The sequence below is a fragment of the Theobroma cacao genome, chromosome 1, assembly GCF_000208745.1.
Source record: "Theobroma cacao cultivar B97-61/B2 chromosome 1, Criollo_cocoa_genome_V2, whole genome shotgun sequence".
Lineage (NCBI taxonomy): Eukaryota > Viridiplantae > Streptophyta > Magnoliopsida > Malvales > Malvaceae > Theobroma > Theobroma cacao.
Window position 1 is genome coordinate 33,695,781 of NC_030850.1, and position 16,230 is coordinate 33,712,010.

General features: G+C 37.8%; 1 protein-coding gene across 2 annotated transcripts; it reads right to left on the minus strand.

The window, feature by feature from the left end:
- LOC18613982 (protein TSS) lies at nt 221-15,934 on the minus strand. Of its 2 annotated transcripts, none has more exons than XM_007051492.2 (26): nt 15,612-15,934; nt 15,132-15,269; nt 14,963-15,024; nt 14,229-14,321; nt 13,496-13,568; nt 12,938-13,258; nt 12,769-12,836; nt 12,534-12,665; nt 12,143-12,184; nt 11,478-12,002; nt 11,214-11,368; nt 10,207-10,714; nt 10,066-10,128; nt 9,871-9,972; nt 9,211-9,528; nt 8,235-8,327; nt 8,024-8,146; nt 7,810-7,914; nt 7,508-7,641; nt 6,939-7,122; nt 6,253-6,384; nt 5,770-5,882; nt 4,455-4,545; nt 1,388-3,676; nt 1,035-1,106; nt 221-524 (listed from the first exon to the last, which is right to left on the minus strand). In XM_007051492.2, exons 2-24 carry the CDS (start codon nt 15,190-15,192, stop codon nt 1,556-1,558), a joined length of 5,619 nt encoding a protein of 1,872 aa, XP_007051554.2. In that variant the 5' UTR covers nt 15,193-15,269; nt 15,612-15,934; the 3' UTR covers nt 221-524; nt 1,035-1,106; nt 1,388-1,555. The 2 variants fall into 2 exon arrangements, with proteins under 2 accessions (XP_007051554.2, XP_017975358.1); XM_018119869.1 differs by having other exon boundaries at nt 8,024-8,125; nt 15,612-15,933.

Below are 16,230 nucleotides of genomic sequence, written 5' to 3' on the forward strand. Positions count from 1 at the left end.
TATTTTTATCAAAAAAAATTATTTCTCACAATTTACTCCAAAAAAATTAGAGATCATTTTCTCATAGTTTTGCCTGATGTTTATCATTGTATCACTCTGATACAAAAGCAGTGCAGTTACATTGGTACTAGGTAGCACCGTGCCACCCATCAAAGCCAACATTAATGAGTATTGGTAATCGATCTCTCTCCATGACATCAATGAGGAATCCAAAGTGATATAAAAGGTAAATTATTTTATTATTTTCTCATATTTGTGTCACTTGATACTGGAACAACCAGTTAAATTTGAACAATATGACAGCGCCAGAGTGGAAAAAATTAAAAGGACAAAATTGAAGTCATATACAATTGAATGAAATCAATTTATCAATGGCATTGCTATAGAAAATCAAAAAGGTGAAATCAGTCTTTAAAATTCTGTGATCAAAATATTAAAAAAGAAAATCCTTTACTGAAGTATAGACCAAAATTGTCACCTTAACAACGCCTAGTTAATCCCCAATAGTTAATTACCATTTGAACCTGCAGATCAAACCAAAATGAAAAATGAGCACATAAAAAACACACAAGGTTAATGCGAAAAAAGTTAAAACCAACTGCAAATGCCTCAAAGTTGAAAACACTGAACCCTACCCAACCTCATTGGGCATGCGTTTCCAGTCTCTAGCCCAACCTCACTCAGAACATCCTCTTGATACGAGAGGTAGCAGCTCTGGATCAAAAGTTATCTTTCTAGATCATACTTAGTAAAGATGTCTGAACACTCTAAAATGATTGTTTTAACTATTACAACCTCAATGGGTTATTTTCTCAGATATGGAGTATTTAACAGTCACAAAGACAACTACAATAAACCTAAAGTTTTGAACATACAAGCAGAATTATCTGCATCCTTCCCTTCCTGCCACCCCCCCCACCCCTCCAAAGAAAAAAAGAGAAAGATGAAGACAATTTTAACCTACTCAAATCATTTCCTGCAGTTTTTTGAGTAGCAAAAAGACAGATACAATAGAGATTGTGAAGTCATGATACCTGATTTTAAAAGCCACTCTCGTTCTTGTTCATACTGTCAGCTAAATCAAGTAGAAGTTAAATATAGAGTATCTGCAAAAAAATTTTAGGATTGTTAATATGATATTGTTAATATGATAGTTTGATGGGAAACAGAAAAATCTTCTACATCTGTATAATTTTAAGAGAGAGTGTGTGTTCCACCTAGTTTTTATTTTCTAGATGAGCTTAAAAGGGTTTTGATGACCTAATTTTTATTAGTGAAATAAAAGTTCCAAAATAGACAAAACACAGTGAGACAGGCCATCTCACTGTGAGCACAATTTCAAATGGAAAACAAAAAGCATTACTGGCCTCAGTTAAAGAAAACCAACCTGCATTTTAGATCACAAATCCAATGGGCAATGCAGTTTGCTAAAATGAAGCTAGAAAGATTCACAATACTTCATGTGCCTTTCCATAGGACTGATCAAGCTTTGTTTCTTCTACCCTGTTCATACCAATCCTTCTATGCTAAGATCCGCATGAAATAAAGCTTTCAGCTATGTAGCAGTAGCTGTACAACTTTCACTTGAATAAAAGCGACTAGATTTTGGAGCTTCACTCCCTCTGACGACTCTGTTGTATATAACTTTAAAAGACTGGGAGCCATATGGTCGACTAAGCAAACTTATTGGCATTCTCAACGTCTGCTTTCGGTTTCTTCTACCTCTTATTAAAATGCTGAAGGTTTTCTCACCATCACTCTTCCTTTCAGCACTGCCTTCAGGATTTTTGTTTGGGCTTGGATCATTCCCAGAATTGTCAACCATAGATTGATTCAAGTGACCATTTTCCAGTACACTTTCCAACCCAACTCTAGCTACTTCATTATCATTATTTATTGCCTCAGATGCTGAAATGTTGACTTCTTTCTTAGCTTCTCCCACAGTGTCAATATCCACAGGCAGCATTGGAGCTGGACTTGGGTTTGCATCATCACTTTGCATTTTAGGCTCCAATATCTGATCAGCAATTGGCTCAATAATTGGTGATGGTATAGAGAACTCCATTGGATGAGCAGGCCAAACTGTCCCATGAATGAACTCTGGTATGCTGGGGTTCACATTGCATTGCCATGAGAACTGACTGGGGTGAAAAGGGTTGCTAGTTATGGGAAAGGTGCTCGTTGGTACAGGTTGGGGTTGAGTATAGGGAGGATACATAAAGGGTAGAGACTGCATTATGTTTGGGGTTGGAGTAGGTGATGGGTATGGATGGTGAGGGGAGGAGCATATTGGATTTGGTAAGACAGTAGGAGGTGCAGGGTGAATAGGCATGTTCACTGGCCAAGGTCCAACGGGGGGAACAGGTCCAGGAGCAGGAGGAAGGGTGATGTTCATGGGGAGTGGTGCAGCACGTGAAATGGGTGTTGATGGGTTGAAAGGAGCTGCTGACGCAGACAACTTCTTGTTGGCTAGTCCCTGACCATTACCAGAATTTACAACTAAGGGTTTGTCCATTTCCTCTACCTCTTGCAATGTGGAGTTTGGATTACTGTGGGGTTCAAAACCTCTAGACAAAACCTTCTCACAGAGTTCACTCTTAGGAGAATCAATTGAATTTGGCATGCCATTTATGAATATGCCATCCTGTACAACTTCAGGAGCCTCGTTTCCACCAGCGTCAAGTCCTACTCCTTCCACTTTCTCAGACACCACTAAAGAAGAGTTATTTTCCATTCCAGCAGTTGACCTAGTTTCTTCCTTATTTTCAACTGCAGCAATTTCCTCTTTCAAGCTATCTGTTGAATCCAATGTAGAGTTCTCATTCTTCTTTTCAAATATTTTTCCTGTTCCTGAAGTCAACTGATCAAAATTATCTTTTGTTTCAGTCATTACCTCTTGATGTTTTTCAATGTTGAAGTCTGGTTTCTCAGGACAATCAGTTTCAGGCCTGAAATGCAGTTTGGAGATACTGCCTGGAGGGGCCAAGGCTACTTCCTTGTAAGAAGGAGATTTCCCAAGACTGACTATAGAATTTTTTGTTGGACGGAGATCATTTGGTGCAAAAGTAGAAGCTGGTTCCCCTGAAGAATTAAACACCTCACCTCCATTTCTAGAGATTTCAGTTGAACTTTTAGTAGATGATGGAATGGACTTAACCCTGTATGTAACAGTTTTGATTATTCTCCGTCCAACTTTTGAACCTTGGGAGGGGTTCATAGTGTACTGATCTGTATAAGCTCCATGAGATATTGTCCGTTTCTTCAATAGGTAATACCTACTACTCTGATGAGTGGCCTTGACCAGAGGGAATTCCACATCAGGATCAACATTCTTTTTCTGATAACTAAAAACCTTACCAATAGTTGCTCGCCTCTGCTTTAGTCGTCGTTCAAGTGAGGCAGATGTTCTTGGCCTTTGAACTGGTTGCCACCCATCATCCCCTTCAGCATGTGATTCAGACAGAATGTGATTATCAATGTTCAGTCTTGCCTCTGTTGTCTCTTCCACAACAGGAGCCTGGGACTGCACTGGCAAAGAGCTTGTCTCCTGGTTAGCATCTGGTTTATCTTCCTGTTCAGATAAATGTGTCTCTTCATCTGAAGCCTCTTTTGCAGCCTCTTTAGGAGATCCCTCAGAACTTGCTGGATGATTAGCAGGCTGGAGTTTTCCCTTCACCTGCATAGGAGAATTGAGATTGCAGATGAGGTGCATTACAAGTAAGAAAAAATGAAGAACAGATTGCATGCAACGGATGGTGCATGCTAAAAGTCACGTTGCGTTTTTCCTGGACTGCAGACTTGCAATTATCCAGGTTTGTCTGGTGAGTCCTCCCACGATTATGCCTTTACCAGGATGCTTAGATACTTTCTTCTATAATTGTAAAATTGTTAAAACAAAAGTAGAAAAAAAAATTTCCCCTTCCGCGGAAAAGAATGTGGCACCCTGTCTTTTATCATAGAAGGGACAATAATTTTTCCCCATTGGAGAAAGATGACATTCATTTCTGGAGACAACATTTCCACCAGATTCTATAAATGCCCATGCCAGGTCCACAGCCCCATATCTAAAGGTTCTAGTTCTCACTGTTCTCCACTTTTCATGGACTGTGGATTCTGACCCAGGATAAGCCACCTTCTCAACGTTACATGGACAGCAAAGCTTCAGAATAGGTTCAATTACGCACAAAATCAGGCCTGTGGAGCCTTGTTATGACAGTTTGGCTAACTCAGTAAAATTAACGACCTCAAACTACTTCAAATTTCTTTCTATAGGTCTTAGCCACTGATACAGTCTGCAAAAACTTAGTTAACAACAAACTCTAGATAATGCCCTACTGACTCATTTCATGCAACAGCATTAGTAAAGAGAATCATTTTGAGTCTGGTTCCTATCATCAACAATAATAGTATGTCAACAATAAGTTTGACTAACCACAAAATAAACTCCATCCTACCTTCGCAATATAGCTTCTTCTCTTTCCTGCTGCAACATCTTTCCCTTTGAGATCATGATTTGGATTAATATAGTCAAGCAAATCAGATACACTGCAAAGTAGCATAAAACATTAGGATCAGTACAAGGATGTCTGAATTTTCCCAGACAGGAAAAAAAGGGTATCACATCCCCAACCTCTAGCAGACACAAGAATAAAAAGTATGTATACAAATGTTGATAATCCAGTGAGGTGCTTCGCAAAAGAATTTTTTCATTTGGGCCATGGACTGAAAGAGTTCTTAGAAAACCAGCCTAACTACTACTACTATAATAATCTTTGTAATCACTACAGCAGCTTTTCAGATATCATAAAATGATGCCAGCTAGAACAATTCTATTCAAGCAGTCTTCCACACACAACACATTTGGAATAATAAACCAAAATTTTTTAAATCTTTACTCAAATTAGCGTAAAAAAGTAATAATCCAAAACAGAAATGAATGGAGTATCAAAGAAAGAATTTGAAGACAGGTTGGGTCCACCAGCCATGACTGGGGCAGATTTTGTTCTGTTTCTTTTGTGTGGGTGGGTTTGTGTGGTGTGGGTGTGGGTGTGGGGACGACAAGGATCCGGGTAAGGTGAACCCACATGAACGACGAAGAATAGAGGCACTTTGCCATCCATTGGTAATTTGTAAGAACAGAGGCTGAGGCGAACTTTTTGCACTCTTCAGTGTTCAATAAAAACTCATTTATGAAAACTGATTTCTTATTTTATTAATGTGCTCAAGACGCCTTTTTTTTTTAAGCAGAGATAAATATCCTTCCATAAGCAATTGAAAGCTGGGTCCACAATAGCCAAGTGAAATCTCAAGATTCCATAAGAAAATCCAAGAAACAGCATGAATTACTTTTTCTACATCTGAACTAGGAGATTGAAGCAACGGGCAACGGGCATAACAGCAGGACCAATTATGTGAATAGTACACAAAGTACTATAATATGCCAGCTTTAACAATTCTATTCAAGCAGTCTTCCACACAACAGATTTGGAACAATAAACCAAACTTTTTTAAATTTTTACTCCAATTAATATAAAAAAGTAATAATCCACGACAGAAATGAATGGAGTATCAAAGAAAGAATTTGAAGACAGGTTGGGTCCGCCATCCATGACTGGGGCAAATTTTGTTTTGCTTCTTTTGTGTGGGTGGATGGGTGTGATCAATTATGTGAAATAATACACAAAGTAGCAGAAGGAAACTGCACGACATTCGAAAACAATCAACTATTTTCGAGAGCACTTCTTCAAGGAATATGCTAAGATGATTTACCTTAGATGGCCTTTGCTAGCTATGGATGCATCTGGCTTCTTGGTACCATTTCGAGTAGCTTCTTGCTGTTCAAACGCCTTGGACTCAAAGTACTCAAGCCATGCAGCAGCGTCCTGCAAGAATTCATCAGAAAGTTGCAACAGCTCATTGATAATGATAAAATAAAATAAAACCCTCAAAAATAATCATATCTATCACGCGCTGTCTGAAATTTTTTATTCAAGTCATGCATTAGATGTCCCTATGTCAAAAATCATCAAGCTACTATTGCTGCCAACTTCCGCTTTATTATGATTTGCTCTGTCAACTAAGAGTTTGAACCAGTAGCTGCATTATCTCCAGGTCGAAAGTCACTTAAATCTTTTAGGTATGAATCATAGCCAGAAAGCATTTGTCGCAGTTTTCAGATATATCATCAACTTGAATATGAGAATACACCCAATACAGAAAGTACATGTTCAATCTATGCACTGCATAAGATACCTGGGTACGCAAATCATCTGGGCCCAGCTTTGCTCGGAGAATTTGCAAGGTTGTTTGTTCATGTTGGACACTTAAAGGGTATGCTTCCATCAATGAGAGTGCAATTGCTATAGCATGATAACTCGCTGCTGTCTGGAGAAATTAACAGAAGAAAGGATTATTCCTTGAAAGGTTTTTTCTTTGTGATGTAAAAATGAAGGAAAAAAGGACGCCAAAAGTACATTTTGATAGATAATGATGCTTGCCAGCACCCGATTTGAAGCACGTATAAATTCAAAATTGAGTTTAATTCATTTACATGTTTTAGCAAGCCTGCATTTCAGCAAAGACAACCGAGACAGCACTGTCTTACCACCCACTATATGACTTAACTTATCACGCTTATAAAAAGCATTAATTCTCTGTAGTCCTGAATGCATTTTATCAATTAGTTTTATACAACCAATCAACCATTAAAAGAAAAACCAAGCCAAAAATTGAAAAACCTCTGCAATGACTTTAGTTTTTAGCCATATAAGAATTCATATTTGTCTAAAACTGATGAAAGAGAAGACTCAATATCAGGACCATAGGTTTTGTATGATTTACTGTCTCACCAGATCAAGAAATAGTATCATAGATAGATATAACAAAAAAATGCCGTAAAAACAAAGTTCAAAGAAATTGAGAAAATAAGAAATCCAAACCTGAATATGGTCTGGACCAAGTAACCTTTGGTTACATTTCAGAGCTTTGTGCAGATATCTGAGGGCAACATGCACATTGCCCAGGCCTTCTTCCATCATAGCTACATTAATATATGTTGCGGCAGTATTTGGATGAGACGGGCCACAGGTAAGATGTAAAAGATACAGAGCACGCTTAACATATCTGATCCAACAAAAATTTATAGATGTTTAGATTAAAAGGTTAACAAGAAAGATGAAAAATATGATTTGAAAGTGGCCACAGCCATCTTGCAAGATATTTCTTTAGAAACTTAAAATGCCAGAAGCAAACAATAAGATTAGGTTCAAAGTATAGTTTGAAAAAGAAAAAGCCTCTAATTATAGGCATTTAAGCAGATTAAACTAGTCTCATGACACTCAAATCCATCGAGTGGCCCAGTAGAAAACGCAGATGGCTGCTTCAATATCTATAACGCATATTGTATAGTATTGAAGGTAATCCATGATAGCTACAAGGCACTAAAAATAAATTGTAAACATCTTGTTTAAGCCTCAATCTAAAATACATAAAACACAAACAAACATACTTAAGAGCAAGTTCTGTATGCTGAAGCCTGTAATAGAATACAGCAAGATCTCCATAACTCTTCATTGTGTCTGGATGCTCTAGTCCCAATTCTCTCTCATTGATATCCAAGGCTTTTTGCTGGTAGATTGTTGCCTGTAATTGGGACAGATTACTGATTTAAATTCAACTTGAAACCCCCACTAAACTGAAATAAAACAACACTTTTTAACAAGAATACTTCTATAAAACTTTTTAGGGTACTATTATTCTAGTATTATATGGATTTTCACACATTCCATATAGAAATGGTTATCAAAAGACCTGATTGAAGTCTCCAGTGTGATATAAAACTACAGCAAGAAGGCTGTAAGCTCCAGCTGTCATTCGATGATAAGGACCACAAACTGATACCAGCTTTGAAAGAGCCTGCCGAAACCATGAAAAGTACAGCAGGTTGGAGACTAGAGATATAGAAATAAGTTGCTGAAGCACGTGATAGGCAATTCATATTGGAAAGAGGATATATGTCATATACCTTGGTTCCATAAGTCACTGCATCTTCGAGTTTTCCCTTATCTAAGGCTGTTTTTGATGATTCTAGAAGTTGCCTTCCATCGGCAGATGAGCATGCTGCTTGCTGAAAATAGATCAAATTCAACTATACACAAACTTATGATAAAACCAACAAATTCTGAAACAAAATTGGGAAAGGAGAAAAAAGAATAGAATGTTCCAGAATTAATCACCTTATGCACTGGAACCAGGCTGACAACATCTGACGGTTGGAATGGGCTAGGAGAATCCATGTCAAAATCCCTTGGAACCAACTCAATTCCTACCTAAAAGAAGCAAATGAGAGAAAAAGGAAATGTAATACTTAGTGTTTGTGCTTCATCCACCACATCCTCTTTCGGATAACTTCACAGGCAATTGGGCCCATGATCTATAACCTTTCCCTAGGCAGACAAAGTACCCTATATAAGCCATAGAGAATTGTACCCTTATTCTCAATTCTGATCAGTAAATTTTCATTTTAGCCAATTTGATAGCAAAATCCATCATCTAAGTCTACTGAGAGAGGGAGGGGGCCAGGGGTGGGGAGAAGGATCTCTGACTCCATAAATCTTAGCTTCTAGGCATCCTGTACAACTGTAATATATGACTGCAATCTTAATGACTTAGTCTCTCGCGGAGGGTCCTTCACAAGTCTAATGTGCACAGACAAGTAAAAGATTGGCATTCAGAATTCACTTGGGCCAGAAAGAAGCACAGAGGCAAGTCATTAATTGCAGTTATTACTTGGAATGCAGTCATATACTACATTTGGAGGAAGATGAACAACAGATTATTTGGTCAAAATCATGCTTCTATTCCAGATATTATGAAGTGCATCAAAGTGTGTCAGAGGGAAGATAATTGCAACAGGCCAAGTCATAGATGATCTCAGCCATAATTGGAGAATAACTCAGGAGATTTTTAGCTAATTTCATTGCTTAGCTGAACTCCCTTTTCCTATTCCATTTCTAGCAGTCTGCACCCTCTTGTAGCAGACTTCCTGCTTCTTTAGATAAATGAAATTTTAGTTTATCCTGCATCCTTGGTGATCTTTGTAATGTACTTTCAAGAATAGTGGCAAAGGCCAATATAGCTTCTTACAACTACTTAGTGAACACTGTGTAATATACTTCATCTCCAAATCCTTAAAAGTTGGAAATGAAATACCTTATGGCATAATCCACGTAGAATTGCAAATTTCCGAATGTCATTGAAGTCTAAGTTGGTAATATCCCATTCATATCGCTTCATCAAGAAGACCTGCAACCACTTCAACACCAGGGAATGGATATTGCAAGACCTATGCAGTTCTCCGTTTTCAGGAACTCCAAGCATCAGGTTCAGTGCAGAAGCTATTGATACAGCCAATTTATCAGTGTTAACAACAGCGGCAATCACAGCCTGCAGAATATGCTTGAATGCCCGAACAATCATCTCATGAATACAAAGTGACTGCACATGTGATAGCTTTTCTGAAAGCTTGACCTGAGCAGAAACCAAATATCAACCAATAACTTATTATGGAAAAATAATAAAGTCAAGTGTTTCAATTTTTCCATATCTCACAGGCTCACACACCGCGAGCAATTCATGACATGGGGATAGGTAGCAAAAGATGATGGACTGTATAGTGAATTGTCACAGACTTTGATGCAATGTCTGTGGATATATGTTTCTAACAAACACATACACATTAAATCTGCTCAAAAAACTAACAAAAATAGTGAACTCATTACAAATACAGAGTAGAAGAGCTTGACAAAGCTTTGGCGACATAAAGAATTCCTTTTAAGAATCAAAAGATATGGCTCAGAGTATAGAACTTACAACATGCCCCAAAGAACGCATCTGAAGACCTCTAGTATGCATGAAATCAGTTAGAGTCCGCCCATCAACTGGTGAGAGTTCCAAAGAACCAAAATCTGCAACCTGTAATCCCATAATAAGCACTAGAACCAGGAACTACTACAACCTTACATACAGAAACAATGAGAAAAGTGAGGAAATAACACTCATGATTACCAGTTTTGGAAGAGCAACTTCAATGTAATATTTCTGTGACAAGTCAATTAGTTCCTGCAAAGACTGTCATGCAAAATGGACACGTTAGACAAATTCTTCCTACACACAAAATTGAATGCTACAGCATTCAAGAATATCTACCTTGCGATGAAGTCCAGTATCTGATTCTTTTAGTCGAGCAAAGGCCTCTTCAGATAACTTCCTCTTCAGCACAAGCTCGTCATCTTTTGAACTGGTTTCAAGCCGTGATTCTTTAGAAGCTGCTGCAACATTTTCAACAGCATCTGGATGCGAAGTTGAGTTTCCAGAACCCATATTATCATCAGATTTTTTCTTGTTCTTGAGGGACCTAAGAGGTGTCCCAAGTCCCTCAACCTTCATCTCATTCTTAGGCTTCTCCCCAGATGGTTTTTTATCTTTTTCTGTACTGTTTTGGTCCTGCAAATATTGTATCCAGCAGGCTCCTAGTTCCCATCTCACAAAAGGTTTCTGTGCAAGTTCCTCTTCCTCAAGCTTAGCAAGACTTTCTTGCAGCAGCCTCTCTACCAATACTTGGGAAGCATTAAGCTCTTCATGTTCCAAAACTTGTGAAGGTGCAGCTGGTTTATTGAGTTCTGAAGATGTTGTTTTGTGAAGAAGTAATCTCAAACTGAGAGAAAAAAGGGAAATGTTAAGAATTCTGCTTATGAAGCCAAAGGAGCTGAAGAACAACCACACACTGAGGACAATAGATGCGTGGTAGTGAGTGGATTGTTATGCTTTTTTCATTTCAAAAGCAGATCTTCTTTATATATTTATATATAAGAGAGAGAGAGAGAACATGCATAAAGGACAGTCAAATGTTAAAATTCAGGGAAAATCAACAACTATATGCAAGCCACACCCTCCTGATGCAAATTAAGCCACCACAATGATTTCCATCTTTGAGGTTTAAGTTCTCTCTCCAGGATAGATAAATATTTAACATTCGAAAATATTTAGTTGAAACTTGAAACAGTATATTATTTTTAAATCATACCATCTATGTTTCATTTATCAAACATGTTAAAATATGTAGAATAAACAGTTTGGTCCCTCTTCTTTAAAATATAATATATGACACAGCTCATACGTAAATATGTTTGACATATTATATGAGTTAGAATAACCTGTTAATATTGAGGGCATTGGCCCCTCCTTCAGGCTGTTCAAATTCAATACTTTGAGCTAGAGGACTGCTTTTCTCGTTCTCTCTCCCCTCAACTTTCACAATGGCAATATAGCCACAGTATCTCACATTTAGTAGACCAAGAGTGGCAATGTCCTGCAGTCAAAATGTAAAATGTATCAATATCACCAATTCAGAAAGTAGAATCCCAACTGTGAAGAGACTTTTATTCATCATCATTAAGATTTTCCAGAAAATATCTTACATGTGCAGCCGTATTTTCATCAGCTGTGATCCCTTTCAATAAGTTTCTTTCAACCAAGTTCTTTTGATCAACTCCGGTTGCTTGAATTCCATCAATTTTAGTTTCCACCTTACAGCTAGCATTGGAAGCATCTTTCATTACCATTATACTCAAATCCCCCACTCTCTCAGTGTACAGAGTTTCACAATTTTTTACTGAGCCACTGGGCTTCAGCTTTCCCATTACATTCTTCACAGCCTTAACAGCTCTGAGAATGGCCACATCGACAAATAGGCTGTGAAGAAGGAATGCTTTCCTGTCCCGAATCTCCCTCTCCTGGGCGGTCTTGTGGGGCATAGATGCAAGAAATGAAAACTCATTGGCCCAAGGTATCAAATCACTTTTGCCTTCTCTTCCTAAACCACCTCCATTACCCCCCCACATTTCATCTTCCATAGGGAGAGGTGGGAAATTTGATGGTGACTGTGCTGCAATTGGAGGAATGAGCCATGTATTGGCTCTGAAGCCATAAGGAAGATTCCCAAACTGCAAACAGAAGTTCCAGAAAAAAAATGCAAAGTTGTGAAACAATACGTGAGCTAGGCTATCTTAATGAACAATATCTTGAGCATTGTCAATCAAAGCAACTAAATGAAAGGACAAGCAGTGATGCAATGATCATATACCTTATTACGTTCTGAGAATGCTTTCATGATATCAGTGTACGCCTGTAATATTGGTAACAAGATATTAACATGAGGAAATTCTTTTGACAGATTAAAAGACGAAACAAGAACTTAAAAACACCCATTTAACAGAAACCATTTAACTTAAAATAATGAATCAATACAAGTCACAAAAATACCACACAAAAAGAAGCGCAGACCAAATATTATCATGCTTAAAGAGGGAAACCATTAAATAACACATGAAAGACAATATCATCTGCAAAACCAGTGAACTAGTTAAGACGAGAATCAAAAAGCTTATCACATTTCAAAGCATGTTTCAAATCAGATAAACAGAAAATAAATGAACATGAGTAAAATCTACAAGGAGGGAAAATCAAAAACTGACATTATCAAAAGCTCTACTGAGTTGGCGTAACAAATCAATAAGATTGTGACAAAGAATCCGCTGCTTCCCAACGTTATAAAAGCCTTTTCGGCAAGCTTCCACGTGAACCAGCTTTCCATTGCAAAGCTTAACCTGGTCATTATCACAAATTTATATCACAAATACAAGAGAAAGAGAGAGGGCTAGCCAAGAAAAATACTCATCACTGCAAGAGGTTCAAGAACGAAGATCTCACTTCGAGGGAGAAGAGATGGTCGTCGCCGGAGATCTCCTCAACTTGTCGCTTCGTTGCCTTCCTTATAACTGCAAAAACAAAAAATCGTCGCCAAGTTCAAACCGTACGCGATGGAAACAAGAGAAAATGCAAACAAAGAAAGACAAAGAAATCGAGAGAGAGAGAATACATTGAAGAGGAGGACTGAGATGAGAGAGGGAAAAGAATTCGTAGAAGGTGCCGAGCTTAGGACAAGAATGCCTCATCTCTCCTTCTGCATCCACCGCCACGTCCTTCGACAAAGATTTCGACGGCGATTCCTTATAAGTACGGGTGGTAGTTTTCTTGGCGGCGGCATAGCTCTTGTCCAGCGGAACCGGCGCATTCTTGCTGGCGTCGACGGGCTTCGGCTGATCTTTGCCGGTGGCCGATGGGCCAAAGCACGTGGTGCAAGCCATGATATCCAGTATCCGTCTAACGTGCGCCACCGCGCTCTCTTCATCGTAGTCCTCTGCTTTTTTTTTTTTCCGCAAATTTTGATGGCGCAAAACAGAAACAGAGAAACTAGCTGTTAGATCTTTTTAGGAGGGAGATGGGAATGGCGCACTTATAAAAGCTTGGCTAAGCAATGGCATCTTATCAAAGCTTTGAAAGCAGTGTAACGGTCATATATTTTTTTGACATCAACCGACGTCGCACCCATGTTTTTAGAAATTACTTTTACTTTTTTGCCCTCCATAAATCTTACCTTCAGTTAAAGTTAGGACGCACGGCTTGAGCGCTGAAACGTCGATGGTGTCTTTTAACTGCGGCCCTCTAATCTGTAAAGCGTAAAAACAGAAATGGATTTAAGTCGGTTCCATAGCGAATGGTCAATCATGCCCCTTCAGTTAAGCCTAAATATAAATTTTAGCCCCCTAAAAATTTCTTATTCGGTTGCTAAAATAAAATATTTCTTATAAAATTACAAAGCCACCCTTTTAAACTTTTTTCAAGTTAAACATTGATTTTTATTATTATGAATATTTAAAAAATGATTTATATAGACCGAAAAATTTGTATCTTGTGCAAAATGAGATGCCCCCTTTCCAAAAAGAAGTAAAAGAGAAAAAAATATCGTCTATTATTCCAGAGATGGAAAACGATTGCCATGCTTCAACATGACTTCCAGCAATATTCCAAAACCCATGTTGTCAAATTGAACCCGATGTGTGTGTCCCTTCTGCGGTTACATTTTTCACAGCTGACATGATTTCATATTTCTGGTTGAAATTTTATGAATTAATTAAAATATTAAAATTTCTGATAATAATATTATTATTTATAAAATTATTATTTTATTACATTTATATCATTTATAAAATAGTACGACGACCAAAAATTGAAGAAAATAAAATTAGTCTTTCAAACATGCTCGCCACGATGCCAATTTTATCAAAATAACTGGACGAGAATGAATGCATGCGGCTTATGATCCTTACCTCGTGGGATAACGAAAAATTTGTGATGTTGCAGGTCTCGGTGTTCACCGATAAAAGTCGACGAACATCAAGGATCCTGTCTGTTGATATTCCCTGCTCAGGATTTACAATTTAAACCAGACAAATATGTCAAACAAAGGACAAGATGGAAAACTGTATCTTCCCAAATTAAAACAGCCAATTTGTCCAATAAAACCAATATTACGATAGTCAAATTACGCAACTGCTGATGTTTTTGGGTATTTACCACGGAATTGAGGATAACCACTAATTGATTATAATACAACAAAATAGTAGTATGTACCTACCTAACTAATATCTTTGGTCAAAAAAGGAACTTAAATTTCAATACATCCACTGGTAAGAATTATGAGAGCTAGAGTGATTTTGCCAAGAAAAAACTGAACTCCTTTAAATTTCATAATAATTAGTTCAGGTATTTAGATTGTAATCTCCGCTGGATTGGAATAGAATCAAGGTAGACAAAGTAAGCTTTTGGATAATAATAATAATAGTATTATTATATAGTTCATGATGATGATGTGTAACAAAATCAAGCTCGAAAAGCATGAAGAAGGAAAAGTCGGCTTTAAAATTGAAAGAAATGCGGACGCACCACACGCACATGGTGCCACGATAAACGAAATTAGAATAGTTATAGCCCAAGTTTGTTATTAGCAATAAACTATGGAGGGGGCACAAGAACCATGAAATTTCAAGAGCAACGGACGAACCTTGAGAATAACATGAGTTTCGTCAGGAAGGTATACGGTGATGTCCATGACCACTGGAAGAACTGCAACACAGGAAAAGAAGGGGGACGTTAATTTCCAGCTAACCTTGAGGATTATGATGGGGAACTAAAAAAGGAGTGAAATTAAGCTGATTGGGTAACACTGATACCCTTCTCTTCCTTCTTCTTCTTCTCTCCCTTGGCCTTTCCGCGGCTGTTCCTGGGAGCCATTTTCAATCTTTGTTGGTTGATGGAAGACTAAAACAAGGTGTTCGAAACTTGAAGCTTAGCTAGATATAGCTGCACGCCTATAGCAATAAAAGCAACTAGTTGCGTGTCATTCTCTTCTGAAAGTTTAGTCATAATCCAAAATTAATTAAACAACAATCATATTCGTAAAAAAGCAGGGTTTGGAACATAGCCCAATCCTTATTTCAATTCCCAAATGACAGATAAGAAGCTGAGGACATTCAGCACCAACACCAGAGAATCATTGCTTGATTCTGTATACCTCGTTAAACCAATCAAAACTAGATTAAATATTATGCAAAACAATATTAAAAGACACCCCCCAAAGAAAAAAGCACAGCTCGGGCAGACTTCCATTAACGTGGACTGCTTATTCGAATGTCAGAAGATTCAATAATTACCACGCAGAAGCAGCAGCCAGCAGCAAAACAGAAGATTTTTGAGACTTTAAGGATTGAAGAACGGAGAGAAAAAGGGATCTTTAATGCACTGTTAAACTTCTCAAGGAAGGGCAGCAACAAGAATTACACCGATAGATAACAGGGATGCAAGTTAAAAAAAAGGCTGATGAAAAGAAAAGAGTATTCAGAGATAGGATAACAAAGAGGGCATAACCATAGAAAAAAGTAAGAATTGAAGCTCTCATCCGCTAGAAGAGAATGGTGCGAGACGAGAAAGATATGATATAAAGAGAGAGTGTGGGGTGTGATAAGGTAGGAAGGGCGGAGATTTAACAGTCAGATGAGTATATGGCAGTATCTGCTTTATACAGTGATTATCATTTTGTGGAATTTTTTAGTTTTTATTAATTAGTAAGTTGTATAAAATATACAAAAATAAAAAATATACTTCTTTTTTTTTTTTTAAAGGGTAAAAACTGAAAAGTACAGCTCCCCAACTATTGACAGTCCGCAATTTGCATTGCAGGGTAGAGTGAGCTGGGGATCCGCGCCTTGTCGGGGTCCACACCTAGTCACTGCTAAAAGCGTTTGGTAACAGAGAAAGAGGGAGAAAAAAAAA

Coding starts and splice junctions, on each gene's coding strand:
- LOC18613982 (XM_007051492.2), bottom strand. CDS start 15,192: ATGGCTCCCAGGAACAGCCGCGGAAAGGCCAAGGGAGAGAAGAAGAAG. Junction 15,025..15,131: donor GAAGAAGAAGGAAGAGAAGG/GTATCAGTGTTA, acceptor CCTGTGTTGCAG/TTCTTCCAGTGGTCATGGAC. Junction 6,385..6,938: donor TTGGTCCAGACCATATTCAG/GTTTGGATTTCT, acceptor TAATTTCTCCAG/ACAGCAGCGAGTTATCATGC.